Here is a 20,144-nt window from a genome sequence, read left to right on the forward strand (position 1 = left end):
AGCTTCCTATAGCATCTACTTAAAAAAATATATATATTTGATTAAGATTATATTAAAAGCTCTGATAATTAGAACTATATGACTGTGCCTGCTAACTACAACTACAGGTTTACAGGTTTTTTTCAGCTTTACCAGGCACACAACCTGATAAATGCACCTATAATTCCAAAAAAAAAAAAAAAAAACCTGAGAAATCTTATTTTTTCTAATCCTTCTCACAAATATATTTCTCTAACCATTACCATGGACTGCTCAAATAGCCACTGAAAATAAATTACTTGAAGGAATATCTACTGGTTTGTTCAACTTAAGATTCATTTTTCTTGAGGAACCTTTAAGTCCCTCTTCAATACTTTTGAGATACTGTTCTTACTCATCACAGACCTCAGAATAGAGGCAGACTGCAGAATAATGGGAAATGACAGTGATTTTATTCAAAGTCCTGAGATTACACGAACTTGGCCCAGCTCTGACTGCCTACTCTTCTTAAGAAGGACACTGACGGAAATAGCTCTTCCAACATATCCTTTTTTTCAGGGTAAAAATAAAATTTCCCCCTTATTTTAGGGAAAAATACAACACGATTTTTTGCAACGTTTCTAATTTCTGCATCTTCAGTGCTGACTTAACAAAAATATTTCCTTCTTCAAGCAACAGCTTTCAGAATTAGAACTATTCCTAACAGATAGGGCTTTTACGCTATATTCAAGAAGGCTAGAAGTTTTTTTCCTTAAATGAAAATTCAAGTTATAAAAATCCCTTGACTTCTAAGAACAAACTCCTGGTGGCTGGGAAGATTTTTTTTCTTTGGTTGGTTGTTTTTCACTGTTGTTTGTTTTGTATTTCTTCACTGCAATGCTTTTATTTCAGACCTCACATTTTAGTTCTTTCCCAAAGGGAACAGGTTTTGTTTGTTTGTTGCATTTAAAGAAAAAAAAATTAAGGCTTCTTCTTGACAGAACTCTATGGGCCAATTCAGGTTTTGAAATGAGCCTTCTGAAAACATTAGTCACAAGTCAGTTTTTATCTATGAATCTGCAGATATAAGGGATTTATACTACAACTATTTCTTCATATCATATTTATGGATCTGGAGTGCTGCTGACAAATAGCGTAGGAAGCATCCCATCTACCTCTGCCTGAATAACTGAATACCCACACCCTTGAGACAAAAGCCCTGCTGAACTGGAATGTGGCACAGAAGATGGTTAAGAGAACCACCCCTTCCCCACAGTAGGAGTGGCACAGCACAAATGCTCCCACATTTACCTATGAAATTAGGTGCAAGAGAAGTGTCAGAGTTGAGAGAAACAGGAGAGCCCTTCGAAGGGAACCCCAAGGAAGGAAAATAACCTGGAAAGACAGAACACCAGTAAATCAAGCCTGAGAGAAAGCACCAAGACAGTGTTTCCAATGTCAAGGACAGTCCGCAGTGCAGAAAGTATCACATACATAAAAACCCACGTCGTATTTACCATTTCTTTCTTATTCTCCCTCTCACTGTTCTACCAACCATAACATATGTTCCCAACACAGCTCATACATTAACATGAATACAAATGTAAATATTGTGAACTAAGTCTAAGCATAATAATCCAAAAGCAACCTAATTGTTACTGGTAGAGAGACAATTGTATTTGTACTTTCAACTGCATGATCTCATTAGAAGCAAAAAACTGATTGCAGGAGTGAAAGACTGATGCAAAATTTTCTTTCAGCACTTTTATTGTGCGAAGAAGCTATTCTCAGCTAGCAGTGCAGTATTCCACTTCTGCTTCTAAGCAAGTTCTCAGCCTCTGGCACAATATTTCCATGTTTCCATCAGTTAGAGCTAGAGTTTGTCATATAAGTCAGATGCAAAGTTTCTCTGGCCAAGGATGGCAAGCGCTGCCCATACTTCTCCAGTCAGTTTTCCAAACACTTTTTACTTACTATTTTTCAAACACATCCGTAAGACAATTACATTGATACCACAGCGTAACATCAACAGTTCTCCTTTCATCCCTCAGTGTTCTCAATTCCTGTCACTGAATTGAATTCTCTCCCCTCCACGTTATACGGTTACAACAGGTATTGCTGCAAAGACTCAAAACAAACACACCATGACAAAGATAGAGAAGATGGAGATAGAGACTTTTTTCTTTATCGCCTATCTGCTCTGTAAATGCACAGTATGTCACTCTTTTCTACCTGGATCTCATTTAGCACCTACTAGCAAGTTAACTTCTGGCTGCTACGCTCGTGCTCTGCATTTTACATTCCCTCCCTCTAAAGACAGAAATCCTGAATTTGCAAGAGCAGGTATGAGATGTGCGCCCTGGCAAGATCTCCTCTGTACAGTCTGTTAAGGATTTTTCTCCTGTGTTTAGGAAAGGAGGTCTTATAAGAAAAAAAAAAATACAAGAAGGGTCTCCACAAAACACAGGTGGCCTTTCCCCAACACACTGCTGAGGGACATAAGGACTGCAACATGCCTCTGTTGTCCAACATGTTGCCATCAGTGTGATGCTACCACTCAGTCACTACTGGTGCACAAATACCAGTCTGTTTTTAATCTGCAAAGGTTTATATGTATATTAGAAGATTTCTAGGTAGATTCTTACTGATCAGTCATGAATGACATTTCTGCTGCTCTGAAACTAAAAAAGCCAAAGCAAACAATTCAGAAGAAAAACAGCTAATTCCCTTAAAATGAAATGCCTTTCAGTCTTGCAAGTAATTTTTGATTGAAAAAGCTCACTCATTTCTTTTCACAAAAATTCTAAACATTCTTCACACTATTGTCTGTCAAAACTTGTTTGTTCTAAACAGCAGAGCATAAAGCTTTTCCAACAGATCTACACTCTTTGCCTTTTTTGAATCTCCTTCTCTCTCTCACTGAATTAAGCCCAATTCCTCCCCATTCCTTTCATGCAATGGAAAACACTAGTTAGCTGATGTGTACACTGAGCAGCCAATGTGCTCAAAGCTCTGTCTTGTGCACTCCCAAGAAGCAGGACTTCTTTCTGCTCTGCAATGCTGATTTTCATAGCCTTTATAAGAATTTAAACCCTCCATGAAATTAGTTCAAAGCTCATTCATTAAAAGTGATGCTGAAAAAGATTTCCTAGGAGGAGAAGAGGATTAAGGAAAGAAGAGGAAGATGGAACAAAACTCAATAATCCACTTCTTCAGCATACCACATGCTCCTCTTCTACTCCACTACTGTGCTAACACCAGCCAAAATAAACAGCAGGGTCAGTCAGCTCCCCTGGAAGTCTTTTTCTCAGGACACATATTTCAGTCTCCCACTTCTGCCAGTTTCAGTAAGACAGTGAGTATTTTGATTGTTCTATTTGTCTCATCAAGCCTGGCTTAAATTCCACATTGCAAAAAATTCGAAGTGTATTTGTAAGTGCAATGACACAGAGATCATTAACATGACTAGCATATTGCTCATTTCCTTAGGAAAACAGTCCAAAATCTAAAACCTTTCAGAATGAAAGCCTGTGTTGTGCCTATCCTGGTGGACTTGAATTCATCAATATCATTTTAAGAGGTAGATAAACTTCTTCTCAAAGCTATAGCATTTTATCTTCTACAACATTGCTGATGCTAAAGCCACTATTCATCTCCCAGTAGAATTTGGGTACTCTAAATTTATTTTAAAAATTGAGGATATTTTGCTTTTACATTAGATTTTCATTTGAATACAGAAAAAAAAGAATTGAACTATTTTGTTAAAGAAAAAATACACAAGCTTAGGCTTATTTTGCCATTCTAAAAAAACTGACGTGATCCTGCAGGACCAGGAGAATTCTGGAATACATTAGCATACCTAGATATCCATAAACGTTCTGTTGCTTTTAAAGACAGTAAAGTTGTTAGTTCCAAATATACTTCCTATCTAAAGCTGTATCTCTTAACTCTTTGAGGTGGAGCACAGGCCCTTCTACACAGTAATGTAAAGCAGCCTCTGCTATAAATCTGTTACAGTCTCTCACTGCTGCCCCAATGCAACCTCTTCAGTAATACTACCCCATTGAGTTGCTTCAGTACCATAGGGGCAGGGACATATAGAAAGAAAGTAGGCTGAGTTTCTCAACACATTAATTTTACGAGCTATTAAGAGAAGAGTAAGCCCTACTGAATCAGACAAGTGACAGGAATAATCTGAGCACATACAGAAAGAACATGATTCTTAACATCATGTAAGCTGTGTGCAGAAGATAACTGCTATCAAGAAATAGAAATGCAGTGATAGGAAACAAACAAAAGTTCTATAAATGCAACAATTCACAGATTATCAGTCATGATGTTTTGATTGAGAAGTACCTTGTGGAGGGACTGGCTGTTGGTATCCTGGCATCGGACCATTGTAAGCTCCATACTGTGTGTGAGGAACCCCTGGCAATGGCTGTCCTCCGTAGGCAGGTTGCTGGTAGCCCTGATATCCAGGCTGAGGTTGCCCATAAGGAGGCCCCGCGTGAGTATGCTGGTTTACACTCATTGTATTCACATCCCCAAACTAATTTCACCTGCAAAAAGTGGAGGGGGGAAGGAAATGGCTTTTAGAAGACATAAAACCAAACCAGCCAATTTCTCTACTGCTTTCACAGAAATCAGAGATCCTGAGATTCTAGAGAAGTTAAAACTTTAGCAGTAATTTGCTCTTGCACAGTTTTTCATGGTAAATGCTTTACAAGAACTAGTTAGAAAACAATAATCTAATAAGCTGTTTCCAATGCACTCATTCACTCTTCTGTTCTAGTCAAGACTTGTGGTCAGCTTCTTAGGGAAAAAAAACCTCATAATTTGCCACTCCAAATCAGGAATTACGAAGCTTCCTGAGGCACTTCATGAATTATTTCCCCCCTTCAAAGAACACCTTCATGTTCCCCTCCAACCAAAGCTATTCTGTGATTCTATAACAAACAAACAAAACAGACTTAGAAAACAACTTAGATGAGAGATTCCTTAACGTAACACTTCACTAATACTCCACAAGTTTATCTTTAAGCTCCATGTTAGCCTACTAGCTCATGCTTCTGTGCCATAAGTGACACACAAGTCAGTACCCACACAGTCTGCTTCTTGAATTGTTTGAAAGAAACCGGAACAGAGACAACAAAGGATTTGAGGGCTTTATTTTTTAACAGTTAATGATTTAAAGTCCTTGTTGTACATATAAATTTCAGAAAACTCAAGTACTCCACAAGCAGCATGCTCATTTAAGACAGATGTTCAAAATGGAAAAGTCAGAGGTTGAAGTGTCACTTGTGGGAGCTTTATGAAAGGGAAAGAACGGAAACAGTGTCAGAGACAGGAAGGAAGTTCCTCAGAAAAGCTGTGCAAGAGACATTAATAGATGTACTCCCAACTCCTCTAACTTTATGAAGACAAAACCACAAATGACATTGGGAGCCCCCAAACCAAGGAGGCAATTCTTAGAATACCATGGTAGCCAGCAGGCAGATAAGCCACAGAGCCAAGCAGATCACTTCATTGGAAGGAGGTTCCCTCATGGCACAGATACTTTACAGCCCCTGGGCTCATTCAGACCTCCATATGCCACTTACTATCCCCTTCAGGTAAAACTGCATCCACAGTAACAATGTACACAAACGTGTTTGGAGAGTTATTTAATTAAAGCCTACAGTTTATACAAAAATGTACATTTAAGGTAAAGCAAGTAACTAATTTTCCCTTCATTTTTCTCCAAACCTCACGATGAACTCCCACACTGAAAATAAATAACACATCTTAACACAGAGGAGACAAACACAGCTGCAACAGCTATCAGCCAATTGAGTTAAATCCCAACAAGGAATCTACAGCTTAACTCAAGCGGATAACAAATACCCGAGCTGTTTTGCTTATTCATTGATTACACTATGCCACCTAATGCTATGGCTGCCTCGTTACATTATCAGAAAGATGATATCAAAGCAGGATTTCAACAATTGGCACTATAGTTATACACAAAGGGTACTAAAATAACGACAGTCCTGCATGAACCATCCGCATACAAATAAATTCTTTCATGGCCAAACTGGGAGAACACATATCACAACAGAATGATCTGCTTGTTTACAGAAGACAGCTAGCTTAATACATGCATACCACGTTTATCTCCTGTAGCTAAGCACTAATATTAATGCTAAGCATGCAAATGCTTACTCTGAAAATTAGATGTTTAACTTCACATGAAATGAATGAAGTTTAATATTTCTATTTTTCAAGCTGTGTAGGGCCTTTTGTTTAGGAAAAAAAAGTCTTCTCTTAAATACTTAAAGGTAATTTGCTGTTGAGAGTAACATACAGCACCACTTACAAAAGCATGACAGTAGTTCTGATCAGTCCACAGTGTTTCCAAACATAACAACAGTGAGCAAGAAGGTCAGTGCTACATACTGAGGTTTCCCATTCCACCTCCGACTTAGCTCCGCAGAGCAGGCTACCTGGAGCAGCTGCAGGGTCAGGAAATCCAGACTTTGAGACCCATGTCTGCTCCCAGCTCCCCTGAAGGTTAACTTCTTCTCCAGGCAGGCAACTCATGTCACCACACTGCAATCACACACCTACCCACATTCATTTTCCGTCCAGTGCAACCAGTAAAGCAGGACAATTCTTCTTACAAAGCAAGTGAGAACACAGCTGAAGACTGTTCAACCTGAGCAGCTCAGAACATAAGGCTACAAGGAAAGAAGGCCGCTTTCTCTCCTTCCTACCACTCACTATTACTTATTGTTTTCTGCATGAGCAATTTGGCCTCCAGACACTGCTCCTACAAATGGGACGTCCTCCCAGGAAGACTTGCAGGCTAAGCAACAGCACCCAGCAGGACACCTCCTGAGCTACAACCATGAAGGTTCCCTTTACAAGTCATACCTACAGAACTCTGGAGTCACTGTGGATTTTCCTCAGCAAATCTTGTGTTTGCCCAAACAGTTACCACAGAGCTGGAAAAGACCAATCTTTTACCCTGTTGCACAACGGGGCAAAAACTCAATCATGTCCCACTTTCAACTGACATGAGCATACATTCAGTAGGTGACTCTAGCTGATTATTGTGAACTATTCTCTTGTTAGCCTTCCCCCACTCCCTCCTGTCAATGTCAGTATTTCCCACTTGGGTGGGCCGGCTACCTGCTTCTTGCCTGCTCTTCAGCAATACTCAGAGATGCAAGCTCATTTAATGCAAATCTTCCAGAGGAAGAAGTCTTAGAATATTTACCCATATCGTATGGAAAACAGAACCACCTCTTTTGTGTAGTTACAGATCAGTGCCCTAAAGGCACCTCAAACCTTCAGCTAGTCCCCGTGACAGCCAGCACAGGCCAACATCCCCTACAGCACAAGCTAATGCCTATGCCATTACAGCAGAGAGCCAAGGAGAGGGCTAGAAATGAAAACAGCGACTCAAGAATTAGCTTGGTATTGAAGCTGCAGACAAGGCTGCTTCATTGACCTCAGTTGCTCAACCTGCTCTAGGTGTAAGGTTTGCAGTACACTTCCTCATCACTGACGTGGAATACCACGAAGGGCAAAGCCAAGAGAATTCAACTCTGAAAAGGCAGAAATGGGTTGTCACTGAATGAATCCGTTTTTCTTTTCCCTCGGTACATTATTTTTATCAAACAGCATTCACTTTGCCTGCAACCAAAAAATATACATGTAAATTAGAAGTTGGTCGCTTGAAGAGATATGGGAAAAGGGAAGATTTCATGCTCTATTTCTTATGACACAAAAAAAAAAAAAAAAATCACAGAAAGAATGAAATACATGCACCAGATAAGGAAAAGTGGAGAGAAAGCAGTCTGTTCCATTTAATGAAAATACTGAGGATATTAATTTGTATGCGGTAATGCATTATGAAAACGAAGGCAAACATACTAGTATAACATGCTGCAGAATATCATATTAATACTCATGAGTTACAATACAGAAAGCTGAAAAAAATCAGCACTGATGCTAGAGAGGAACACTGTGACAAGTGGTTGTTACTATTTATAACTAAAATAATTTTCTTAAGAAAGAGAGCAACCACTCTGTGCCATTTTCATCCATTCATCTGTACAAAGGCAAATGGCCATGGAAATTTTAGTCAAAACACCAGCAGCACACAGTTAAAATTCATACTGGTACACTGTTAAACAGACAACCAACGCAGAGTAGCAGCAAAACAATGGGAGAAAAATACACAGTAAAATAGGGAACAAATGTTCGGCTTTTACAATAGCACCTAGATTCCTTCTGCTCCAAACAAAGAAGGCTACAGATCAGTTTTTACAGCCTATTAAAAAAAATAAAAAACAATGCAACAAAACTAGTGATATACATATAAACATGAGTTTCAATTAGGAAGTCTCCCCAGTCATGGAGAATTGCAAACTCATCATTTTCTCTAGTTTCATTCACTGTTAATTCCCTTTTGAAACTGAGGTGATGGATCTCATCAGTTCTTGACTGCTTTCTAAAGGAAGCACATGCAGCAGAACAACTTTCCTTCAGAAACATGCTAGAGCGTTTTCTTATGAGCCCTGCCCCTTTGCTTCACTTTCTGAGGAGACCTGAACCTTGGTTAGTTTTTGTTCTGGCTTTTTTTTTGTTTTTTTGTTTGTTTTTTTTTTTTTTAAAGATAAGGATAACACGGCCTCTATATTTTGCTGGAACTGAAGGAAACATGATAAATATTTCTGTACAGAGAAATCAAAACCCTCTCCAAAAGATGGGACAGAAGGGGACAGCCAGCATCCTCTAAGACCAGTTCAGAATATTATTTACAGTGCTTTTATAGCATCTCTTCTGTAGCCTTCTGGAGAAACAGCAAAGTTACACCACCCTCAACAGCCTCAACTCTGGAGCTAAGATCAGTCTTTAAAAGGGGGACATGCTTGCTTTTCTTCAGCTACCACTTCTTCTGTACCTGCACAGCATTTAACTCTTCAGATGCAAGCAGCACCTCTTCTGTTTTTCTATAGAAAATCTTGGAAGAGAAGCTCATACCCTGGAAGTCAATGACTGACAATTGAGCTGGAAGTGCTCAGGCTGGTACAACAGCATGCATTCTGTACGTTTGTCCAAATGAATCCAAGTGGCACTACTGAAAATGACTCTCTAATTCAGTTGTGGGTTTTTTTTTTGCTTGTTGTTGTTGTGCTGTGTCTTTCCATCTCAGCAGATTCTCAACTTCTTACACCATCAGTAACGTTCTCTTCACCCATGCATTCTGAGTCACAGCCATAAAACAGATCTGTTTTAACAGTTCAGGAGAGGTGTAAGACACCCACTATTCAGAAAGAAGCTTTACAATTTAATACCAGTGCAAGTCCAGAAGCCTCAGTATTTTCACAAGACTTCCAAAAAAGCATTTGACAGACTATAGCTACTAGAATTTGTGCCACAACAGGTTCTGGAGAAGAATTCCGGAGGCCATTCTTTCCTGAAGTCTTTCAATCTTCAGGACAAAATAAAAATCAGTGTTCACATCTAAGGCATGATCACTCTGTGCTCTTCTAAATAAGAGCCACTTTCAACACTATTTTGTGAGGCTGATTCACCATCTCGGGGAAGGTCCAACATAACATTTAAGTCACAGGGGTGTGAAAGCAGTTAAATACAGAATTTAAAGTTTTACTCCTGATCTAACTTTAAGTCTACCACTATTTCCAACCTTTACCATCACCACCAGATTTTTGTTTAGATAAAAAGAAGTGTATAAACCTGATTGAGATCTCCTGGTGGCACTGATTTACATATCTTCTTCTGGAATAAAAGCTAAAACAAAAGAAAAGAAACTCTGAAACACTCAATTCTGGGCATTGCTCCTGGAAAGCAGTCAGTGTAAGCAAAAGTCACTGAAAACATCACATCAGCAAAACACAGTGAAAGATTTCTCTCTTCCCCAGCTGTACCTCCACATCCACGTTACAATGTGTGAAGTCATCTGACTCACTTCTGTGAGCCTTGCACATGTTCAATTCATCAGGAAAAGCAGGAAAGTAGTTTAAAGATTGGAAAGGAGGCTAGAAGAACGGATAAATAGGCAAATATAGAACAGACTGGACACATACCGTATTGCTACACAAGCTTTCTGCACACAAATTGTAACACAGATCTTTTTCATCCAAAGCTTCTATACTCTGACTTCCTCCACAGAAACACGCATTACGCAATTCCCACCACTCACAATAAAAAAAAAGCTCAGAATTAGCTTTTCCTAATGCCTAACTGCCCAGTTCATGCATTTAGTGATTTCTATGTGAACAAAGAACTTTGCTGAACATAAAAAAAAAGATTTATCTTCACAAGTCATTGCTAATAAAGTTTTTCAATCATCCACCTTTTTCTCTACTGTGAGACCTTGTTGATTATTTTTAGTCACACTTTGTACCTTGCCCTTCCTTATCCAACCATTATTTTTTCCTTGGAGTTTTGACCCTCTTTCTGATGATAAGTGCTACAGGAAGAATATTTAGCCTTACAGCAGCAAGAGAAAACACTCGAAGATGTACAAGCATCTAACAACTCAAAGAAACAGCCCTTTAGACATCTGTTCACTGCTAGAATTCAGCTTTTAGCCATTCAGTTGGAATTCGCAGTGACTATCTCAGCATATTAAGAAGTCATAATCCTTATATCAATCTCCATGTTCCAGTCGCTACAGTAATAAAGGATTCATTTCAAGTTGTACCATTCAGAAAGAGGCAGACACAGAAAATCTTTTCCACACAACAGTGCATACAGATGCTTATGTACAGTGAAGACAAATCACCTCTTTAGACAGAACTTTAGGCCAATAATATTTCTATCAATCCCACAACCCAACGTGACCCGAGAAAACTTCATCTTAATGAAGAGCAAGGCCAAGACAACATTATCAACAAGTCACCTCACTGTAGGGCTATGATTTCACACAGTCTGTATACAGAAAATGGCACTGCATGTTATATGTCAGATGGCATTTCTCTCCTTCTAGCATCTCTCCAAAACATTTAGTAAAGAATCTTAGAACAGAAAAAAAAACAGAAATGTTTTTATGAAACTAACACATTAATGGCTGACAATTAACACTGCGCATCAAACTGGAAATCTCTATTCTTACATTAGCACACAAATGCTAATAACTGTGGCAGACACTTCTGATGTCAGGGTAAGTAATTCACCTGTGTTTCAGCAACAACTTTTGTCTGCCTCAGTTTGAGTAAGGTTAAGCAGAACTCCAGCTACAATGCGACAGCTCCCAACAAACCCTACTGTTGGTTTTGCAGTGCCTTTTAATGCAGGAAGATTCAGAGTTGGCTCAGACAACACACACAACTGGACAACACCTGACACACGGCAGGAATCAAAGGAATTTCCATCCTATTCCAAAGAACACTGCTCAGGAAAAAAAAAAAAAAAAAAAGAAAGAGAAAAACCGAAAAACGAAAGTGAACTTCAACACCACAGAACACGCACACATGAAACCTGGCCTAACCTCTTCCAGGAGCACACTCATGCTCTGGCCGCACCACCTCCACCCCTACCTTCCCCCCCTCGCGCTTTCAAGGCCACAGACGGGCAACCCCTAAGTTCCACCGCCTGCGCGGGGATACCCGCCCCTCACGGACCCAGCGGCACAAGACGAGCCTGGACACAAGAAGCGGGGCCGACAGGACGAGGGCCGTACGGGAGCGGCCGCCCGTCCCACGGCCCAGCGGCTGTCACGGCGGCGCCGGGGCCCGGCTCGCAGCGCCCGGGACTCCCGTCTGGCGGCCGACGGTCGCGGAGGACAGCCCCGCCGCCGGGCCGCGCTCCCGACAGGCCGCCGGGCTGCGGTAGCGCCGGGCGCCGCGCGTCGTCCCGCCGGGCCTCGGCCCCGGGGAGGAAAGAGAGCGGCGCCCGGGCCTCGCGCCCCCGGCACCGCCGCGGCCGCCATCGGAAGGCTCGGCGCCCCGCGGACTCGCTCACCTCCGCCGCCCGCCGCTCCTGGCGCCGCTGCCGGGCCCGCTTCCGGCTGCCGGGCCCGCCGCCCCACCGGAAGCGCCGCTCCCCCGCCCGCCGGCTGCCACGTCCGCACTGCCCGCCAACCCCCGGCCGCCGCCGCGCCCCGCCCGGAAGGGCCCGGATGCCGCGCAGGCGTTCTGGCACTCGCGAGTGACGTCACTCCGGACGCGCAGGTCGACCGCCGCTCGCCGCCGTGCGGGCTCGCCGTGGTGGCTCTCGCGCCTCGTGACGTCACCGGGCGGAAGTGCGGGCGGAAGTGCCGCCGTGACGGCTGCCCGGGGCCGGGCGGTCGCGTGCCGTCGCTGGGTGGGCTGGGCCGAACCCCCGGGTTGTTGTCGCAGGGCCTCGCTGGGCCCTGGCTTGCAGGAGCGGTTGCGGCAGAAGTCTGCGTATGGCCCCGCTTTGGCGCCGAAGCGCAGTGGCGTTGGAAGAGCAGCTGGAGCGCGCAGGCAGAGCCGTGCTGCGACGCGAAACCGCGTCCTTTGAAGGGTTACCTACGGTGTCTGCGTGTCACGGGGCGTCCCGTGTCCGTTAGCTGCTGAGGGCTGTTCTCAGCGCGTGCAGAGCAAAAAGAGGCCAATTTGTTCTTAAGGTCGTCAAATAAAATCACGTCTTAACCCAGTAGCATAAGGGAGAGTGTGGATTTCGTTTGTCCTGTAGCCCCCAGGGGCCGGGCTGGCTTGGCGTGGCTGGGAGGCCTCCTCCGGTGTGGCACTGAAGAGAAGCTGGTGCGGGGCCTGGCCGCAGCTCTGCTCTCTTGGCCATCGAGGAGCCCAGACGTGAGGTTCCCTGCTGAGAGCTGTCTGAATCCCATACGTGTGGCTAATCCTGGCTATTCTTGTCCCCGTGTCTAATATTAGGACTGGCTGCAGAGCGTGTCCGAGAGTGAGGAGCACATCTCCAGCCTGCCCATGATTTTCAGGACACCCCTGTGTAGTTACACCAGCTGCATAAGGAAGGCACAAGTGGAGAGTGTTGCCACTTGCTGGCTACTCTGGTTCAGTTTCTCAGGTTCGGGTGCCGTCACCTGATCTTGCACAAGTTTGTGCTTGTGTCACATCTATGCCCGAAACTGCCATGCTAATGAATCCCCAGTGCTGGGTGACTCAGATTCACATTTGGAAAGGGAAGTGGAAATAAAATTTTTACTGAAAAGCTTCCAGCTTTAAGAGTGCCAGATGAAGCTCTGGAGACAGGAGGTGAGCTATTTTCAGCCATGCTCCGGTGAGAGATCCATGCACTGAGGGTGAGATTGACATGACACGTGTGCAGAACAACTCTGGCCCTTTACCAACGGCAGAATCAAATGTCTAATCATAGGCAGAGCAGCAGCTGAGAGTGCAGAAGAGCAGGGAAGGCTGGGCTTGACAGTCTCAACTCTCTTCTTGTGTGTGTGAACTTGAAGGAAAAAGTGAGAAGAGGGTCTTTGGGGAGACTGGAGAATTGTGATGTGAATGGTGAAGATGGGAATGGAAGATACTGCCTGTTAAGAACAAGAGCCTGTTTTGAAGTTGGGAAGACAAAATATCCAAAGTGCAGAAATCATGGGAGCCGAAGAAGAAATGCTCATCACTCTATCTGGAGGTGCCCCCTGGGGCTTCCGGCTTCAAGGGGGCTCTGAGCAGAAAAGACCCCTTCAGGTGTCAAAGGTAGGACCTCCCGGTGTGAACTGAGAGGGCAGGATTGTTCTGTTGAAGTCAGATATCCCTCCTGAGTCGGGAAATGGTCAGGCATGGTGTGGGATGGGATTTGCGTACTGAAATGGATGCTGCTAAGGTGGAAGTGTCAGGTGAAAGGTGGCTTGCTTTCTGGATAGTTCACGCACTTTATAATCTGTACAATGTTTCCCATTTGTCAGCAGTGATCAAACAGTGGTGACAGTTCAGGAAAAGAGCTCACATATGAAGGCTTAAGGACTTGTGTAAGGCATCCAACTAAATAAAAAATAATTGAAATCAAAGCAACAAATGCCATATTGCAATTCAATTTAACTGTCTCTAATCCTTCATTATATTCCAGTTTCAAAATAGATGCTCATTTCTTAGGGTCTGCTGTTTGTGAAGTTTTCTTAATGCTGTCCAAAAGGAATATTTTTGATGCGTTCAATTTAAAGAAGAGAAGAAAAGCAGTTGCTTGCAAGTGAGGTGAAATAACAAAAAAGGAACAGATATGAAATCTGAGTTGTACGTGTGCAAATCCGTAGCTGTTACTGATTCCTTGACAGAAAGACTAGAAGTTAAGTTAAAAATTAAGAAAAAAGAAAATGGTCCTGTGTTTATTAACCTCATAACAGCTGCATTAGCCTTGATACAGTGATATCTATGGATGTCTCCCTGGAAGACACCCAGCAGCAGGAATGAAAAAATGCTATGCCCATCCCCATTCTGTTTCCTTAAGCAGATTGTGTCTCTGACAGAGAACTTCAGAATGAAATGTTCTGTGACCCCAGGTCAAGGAGTGTTTATTTGTAAGTTCTGCCAAATGGTTTAGAATCCCATGGCTTGGCTCAGAGTGGACATTTCTTACATAGAGAAAGATTGTTTTTCTACAGGAAAACTGCACATATTCATAGAGCTTCAGGTACTAAAGAGAAATAATCAGTACCCTTGAAGCAGGTATCTGGAACCGGTGGTTGTTAGCAAAACAGGATTTTCATTGGCCACATAAGCTCTGCGGGATTGTTTTGACTCACTTTTTTTCCCAATAGACAAGAAACTGGGATTGAAATGGCTGGACGTACTGAGTAACTTAGAAAGATTTGTTATAAAAGAATAGCAGTAAGAACTAGCCATTAAATACCCGTGCTGAGCTGCACCTTAAGGTGAATGGAATATTGCTCTCAGTTTAGTAGCTTTTTCAGAAAGATGCTAAGTTGAGCTCGCTCTCACCTCAAACTTGGTACCATGCCTTAAGACTAGCAATGAAAATATACGTATTTTTACAATACTTGGATATATGAAAAATGTAATTGATACAGATCTAAGTGTAAAACATTCTTCTTGCAGGACTGATTTTATGATTATCATTTTTTGCTATTATTATCCAGAATTTAATAGCATCCAGTTGACCATAAATACTGTTGTAAAAGCAATAGTTTAATCAGTCTCCAAAGAAAGGATTTAGGGATCCTTACTGGGAATCTAGTAAAATGCATAGAAGAACATAAACCCCCAGAAGGCATGCAGTATCCTGATTGTCTTCTGAATGGCCATGTTGAGAGTAGAAGTCTGAATTCCGGTTTTTGTCTCTTTGAGTTGAAAGCTCACATTCTCATTCTTCTGCAGGCTGCTGTTAACATTTGCAGGACGAAATCTGGGCCAAAATGCCAACGATGTAAAGCATCTCCCAAAACCTTAACGTCATTAGCGGTATCTGGATATTCTAGGAACTGAAGATGGGAATGGTCCCATCACTAGGGAATCATGTCCAGGGATTGTGGCCATATGTCACTGCACAGAGAAATAGGGCAGTATTATTTTTTTGTTAGAGCTGTATTGCTTTGTTAGAGCTCCATTGGTTTGCTGGAGCTGGGTTTCTTTGGCCATGGATGTGCAATTTGTTCTGTTCTACCTCCATCCATGGAATCAGTGGCATTGCATAGCATCAGGACATGGGGTCAGGGGGAGGTGTCACTGAGATTGAGCCTGCTTCACAGAAGTAAGGTCAGATAACACAGTGTTTGTTAGTGTGGTGAAGGATGGTCTGTGTGCGCATGGAAAAACAGATTAGATAAATGAGAAAGGTCTATTAGTAAACTGAATGCTGTCACAGAACAGCCTCTTGGGGAAAAAGGAGAGTGCTGGACCAGGAAAAGTTTGGTTTAGCAGAACAGAAATTACTATTTTTGCTTTGATTCTTACAGAAAAATGTATTTGGACAGAATGGTGAAGGACAGAGCAGGAATGTGTATTAATCTGTAGGAAACATGAAAGGAGATACAGACATGAGTATCCTATACCTCCAAGGAAATACTAGATTGGTACAGTTGGGTGTTTCTAGTTGTCATTTTAGGCAATTTCGACTTCTTTACTATAAAAATAATAGGAGTAGCAGTAAGGAAAGATGCTTACCATTGGATGTTGAATCAAATTGTTTCTCTATACCATTCTGGATGAAGAAAAGCTAAGCAGAAAAAAAGCAAATTTGGGCCTAATAAGTGGAAACGAACCAACCATAACAAGTAAGTTATATAGAAATGGTTTACACTGTAGTTATGCAGAAATGCTTAAATTGCTATACCAGACTAGGTTAATGATCAGTCCATCTCCTGCTTCCTGCTTCCTTTGTGTTTCCTGCAACACAAAGTATTTCAGAGGAAGTGGTACACTTCAACAATGCATCTGATTTTCTGGTCATGCAATGCAGAGGGAAATTCTTTCACCCCAGCTGATTATCAGTATGCACTGTGAATGAGAATTAACAATCCTGGTGTTTTACCCTACGCGTAAACATAATTAGTTGTGAACAGATTGAGTTTTACTTGTTATGCAGTTTCCCAGTGAAGATGAAATAACCTCATGCAGCCAGGCATTCCAAAGACTAAATGTTGCACAACATAGGATTTCCTGTTTAGAGTTACTCTCTTGTTGTATTACAAATCCCTGTACATTTCATTATCTTACATGATCAGTTTACACAGGCACTTCTTACACCTCTTGCCTTTCTTCTTTCTAAAATTTACATCATCATCTTCTTCACAGAATCACGGTTAAACCATTGGATGAAACAAGAGATCAATTCTAAACACACTCTTGTCAACAAGGGGTAAAAAAGCAGCTGGATGTTCACACACTGGATTCAGCTGCCAAAGTGCTTCTGATGTTTCACTCTCCATGGGCTATGAGTTCAGGGACATGCCTGAAGCAAGATGCTGCAATTACACTGCTTGTGGACAGTTCCTTGGGTCAAATATTACTAGCCTCGTGTTCAGGTAACCTTAATGGAGTCAGATAGCTCTGTCTGTCTCAGGGAAAAACACATTGCTTCTTCCATTCAGCAGCGCCCAGTGGATATTGATGAAAAAGATCGAATTTAAATAACATAATCAAGATTGAAATGCTAATATTGACTTCAACTGATTACATGGTTCCAGATCTGTAACTGCAAACATCCTTTGTTCTAAACTTTCCTGCAAGAGCACATACTAAATATTTTGTTCTGCCCTAACAATCGTTTGCAGTGTCTGTGTGCTAAAAATGTCTGATGTGTATATGAAAGACAGTGGTACCATAACAATTCAGTCTCATAAAAACAGATACTGTAGGAGTGGAGGGTGAGATGAACAAGAAGCAAGAGAGAATTTATTAGTGCCTGGGGAACCCTCAGTAGAAAAAGTAGATGATTTTTAAGTTAGGGTTATGTTAAAATATCAACTCGGTAATGAGGGACAACAAGGGGCAAAAAAGCAGCTGGAACAACAGACATTGATATGCTCAGCAGGCAGAAACACAGCAGGATAAAAGATCGACAGGGGACATGAATAATTCTGCAGAAATTATGATGTTTGAATTTGGGGAACTAGAGAAGCAAATACAGGGAAAAAAATAAGAGTAAAGAACTGAAAGAGAAAAAGAAAATCTCCATTCTGTTCTTAGCTACAGCAGTGTTCTTTCAATCAAACTCAGTTGAATTACTGTGCTTTCACATTTGGCTTATTATAATTTGTAATTAACTTAGGAAAGCAGGTAAAGGAGAATGGGAATTCACACTACCCCTTACCACACCAATGGTGAATTTGTATAGCTGTGTGGTAGTAACACAGCAACACAGCAACAGCACACATCAAATCTTTGGCCATAAACAGTCAGCAAGGAAAAGTAAACAAGCTTAATAGCGAGAAACAAAATGGCCCCATTGATGGCAAAGTTTTTATTTTAGAAAGGCTTAGGAAAAAGCACACTGCCCTAACACATACAGTATTTCTTGTAAGGAGAATCTATAATGATGAGACTGTTCACCCATTCTGAAAAGAGAGTACAGTGAGGGAGAACAATACCTTCAGGTTCTTGGAGGATTTCTTTGCAAGAAGGGGATGTGCACCAAATGCACTTGGAGGTAAACAAAATGTGAAATGAGTAGTCTGAGAAAAGTCATAAGGTAAGCATTATGCTTATCAGCAACCAAACTAGGAACATAATATGGAGCTGTATTAGGGAAATAATTTTTACAATTAACAGGGCAACTTTCAGATGGTGCGAGTGCATGCAAGCTGCCCTTTGGAACCTTCAATAAACAAGATTTATTCTACGAAAAAGAAATGCTATAAAAAACACAGAAGGCCCTTGTGCTTAGTTTGAAAGATGCTTAGCCTGAATGAATGCTGAAGAAATAAATGTAAACTGGAAGCTTTCCAATTGCTACTGATAGAGGAGGAAGATCTGAGCGACGTGAACAGGCTGCCCAGAGGGCTGTGGGTGCTCCAGCCCTGCAGGTTGGGTGCTGGGCAGCTGTGCTGCTGGGGGCAGCCCTGCCCGTGACCAGGGCTTGGGGCTGGGTGAGCTTTAAGGTCCCTTCTAGCACAAACCATTCAGTGATTCTGTGTTGTCAGTGACTCACATGAAGATAATGAGCCAGCGAAATTATACATTTCTGGGGGAAAAAAAAAGGCAAACAAACGAGCCTCAAATGAGCTGTGTAACCCAGTTAGGGAGACGTTGGTGTTACTGACTGCTGGTACAAGTAAGAATTCACTGGAAATATCACACCTATGGAGCTGTCCTCTTTCGAGAAAATTAATTCAAGATAGAGCAGTTATAGAAAAGGAAGGGAGAATTATTTCACCTAGCTCAAAGATTGAAAGATATGATGTCTTTCTACAAATAGATGCCGGGCAAACATCAGCAGCACTGTTCAAATAAAGGACAGCATTGTCACTGATGAAGTGTGCGCAGAAAGACCTGGGGTAACTAAGCAGGGTGGTTCAGCAACAACTTTCCTTCCAATCCTGACAAACAACTAAAAGCTTTTTTAAAATCAGATTAGGTGGAGTAAACAATCTGGCATCTGAAACAACAAGCCCTGAAAGCTTGAGAGGCTTCTTTTTCTTCTCTGTACAAACACTGCAGCAACTGAGTCAATTGTTATGGGAAGCAGTGACACCAGACTGTATATGTTTTAAAAGCAACAACTGTTTGTTTTTTGCTTAAGAGCACTTTATCACAACCTCCTTTCTACTGTTTCTCACCTCTTGCATGTTTCTCTGCTACAAACTCACTGTTTCTCCTTTCTCCTGTGGCAGATATCCTTGCAGCCTATATGCTATAGGCTTATGAGCCAGGTGCTGATGCCTGTGATCCACAGCCTGGCTCTCTGTCGTGTTAACCTTTGCTTGCATGACATTATTCATGCTGATGGCTGCCAGCTCTAATGCAAATAGGCCTGAAAGTTTGCAGATTTGCAAGCACTCTGTCTTCCTGTCCTTACAGTGGAAGGTGGATAGACTGGTCTCTACCTGATCTCATGAGCGTTGAATGTCACACCTAAGAAAGTCATGGCGGTCTAGTCTAGAACAGTCACTAATGCTAGTTTTGGAGGGCTAAGTATGTCCCTCGGCGCTGTGGAAGGAGTGCCTCAGGCAGTTCTGAGTGCTCCTGTACATGTTTTATGACCTGTCAGCACTTAGACAGGTGCCACCACTGGCTGCCAGTGAGGGAGTGCTGGCTATGGTGCCAGGGGACTTTCTCAGGGTCAGATGGGCCACAGTCACCATGCAGTGGGAGGGGACGTGCCTCCACCACTGCTGTCTGGCCAAGGAGCTGCAAGCTGTGCACAGCACTGGGACAGATAGCAGTGAGCAGAGAGCAGTGCTTGGAAGGGAAGCTCTACCCTTCCTAGCAGAGATGAGGGGATAGAGCCTCTGGGACAACTGTAAGAAGGTGGCCTGAAGAGAAAACTCTATTGCCATAGTTGCAAATCACCATTTTTGATCACATCAGCCAATGATCTGATTCACAAATCTCTGTGTATCACCAAGGCTTGGAGTTACCTGCAAGGGAAGTAGCTTTACGCAGGCACTCCCTCTTCAGAGGCACAGATAGCAGACTGTGCAGGATTGCTCACTGGGAGAATCAGAATTTGGTCCAGTGCACTGTCTTCTTTCTCTGGAAGTAGTACTGGAATAGCAATAGTCCCCTTACCAGTACACTCGAGCTGGTAACAGGCTAAAGAAGTCTTGT

The 20,144-nt window shown here is 42.3% G+C and overlaps 2 protein-coding genes across 6 annotated transcripts in view; one reads left to right on the forward strand and one right to left on the reverse strand.

Moving 5' to 3' along the window:
• SEC24C (SEC24 homolog C, COPII component) overlaps nucleotides 1-12,077 on the reverse strand; it is a 34,230-nt gene extending 22,153 nt beyond the window's left edge. For 2 of the 5 annotated variants that reach the window (XM_090145047.1, XM_090145044.1), the window contains exons 1-3: nucleotides 11,935-12,077; nucleotides 4,315-4,517; nucleotides 1,270-1,353 (exon numbers count right to left, since the gene is read on the reverse strand). In XM_090145047.1, coding sequence (XP_090001173.1) covers nucleotides 1,270-1,353; nucleotides 4,315-4,489 — 259 coding nt within the window. In that variant the 5' untranslated portion in view covers nucleotides 4,490-4,517; nucleotides 11,935-12,077. The remainder of the gene's footprint in view (nucleotides 1-1,269; nucleotides 1,354-4,314; nucleotides 4,518-11,934) is intronic. The other 3 variants (XM_031603032.2, XM_031603031.2, XM_090145046.1) reach the window with 2 other exon arrangements.
• Nucleotides 12,078-13,268: 1,191 nt separating this feature from the next.
• Nucleotides 13,269-20,144, forward strand: part of SYNPO2L (synaptopodin 2 like) — a 34,136-nt gene continuing 27,260 nt past the window's right edge. Inside the window, exon 1 of the mRNA XM_031603035.2 lies at nucleotides 13,269-13,619. Coding sequence (XP_031458895.1) covers nucleotides 13,515-13,619 — 105 coding nt within the window. The 5' untranslated portion in view covers nucleotides 13,269-13,514. The remainder of the gene's footprint in view (nucleotides 13,620-20,144) is intronic.

The sequence above is a fragment of the Phasianus colchicus genome, chromosome 8 (assembly GCF_987193195.1).
Source record: "Phasianus colchicus chromosome 8, bPhaCol1.hap1.1, whole genome shotgun sequence".
Lineage (NCBI taxonomy): Eukaryota > Metazoa > Chordata > Aves > Galliformes > Phasianidae > Phasianus > Phasianus colchicus.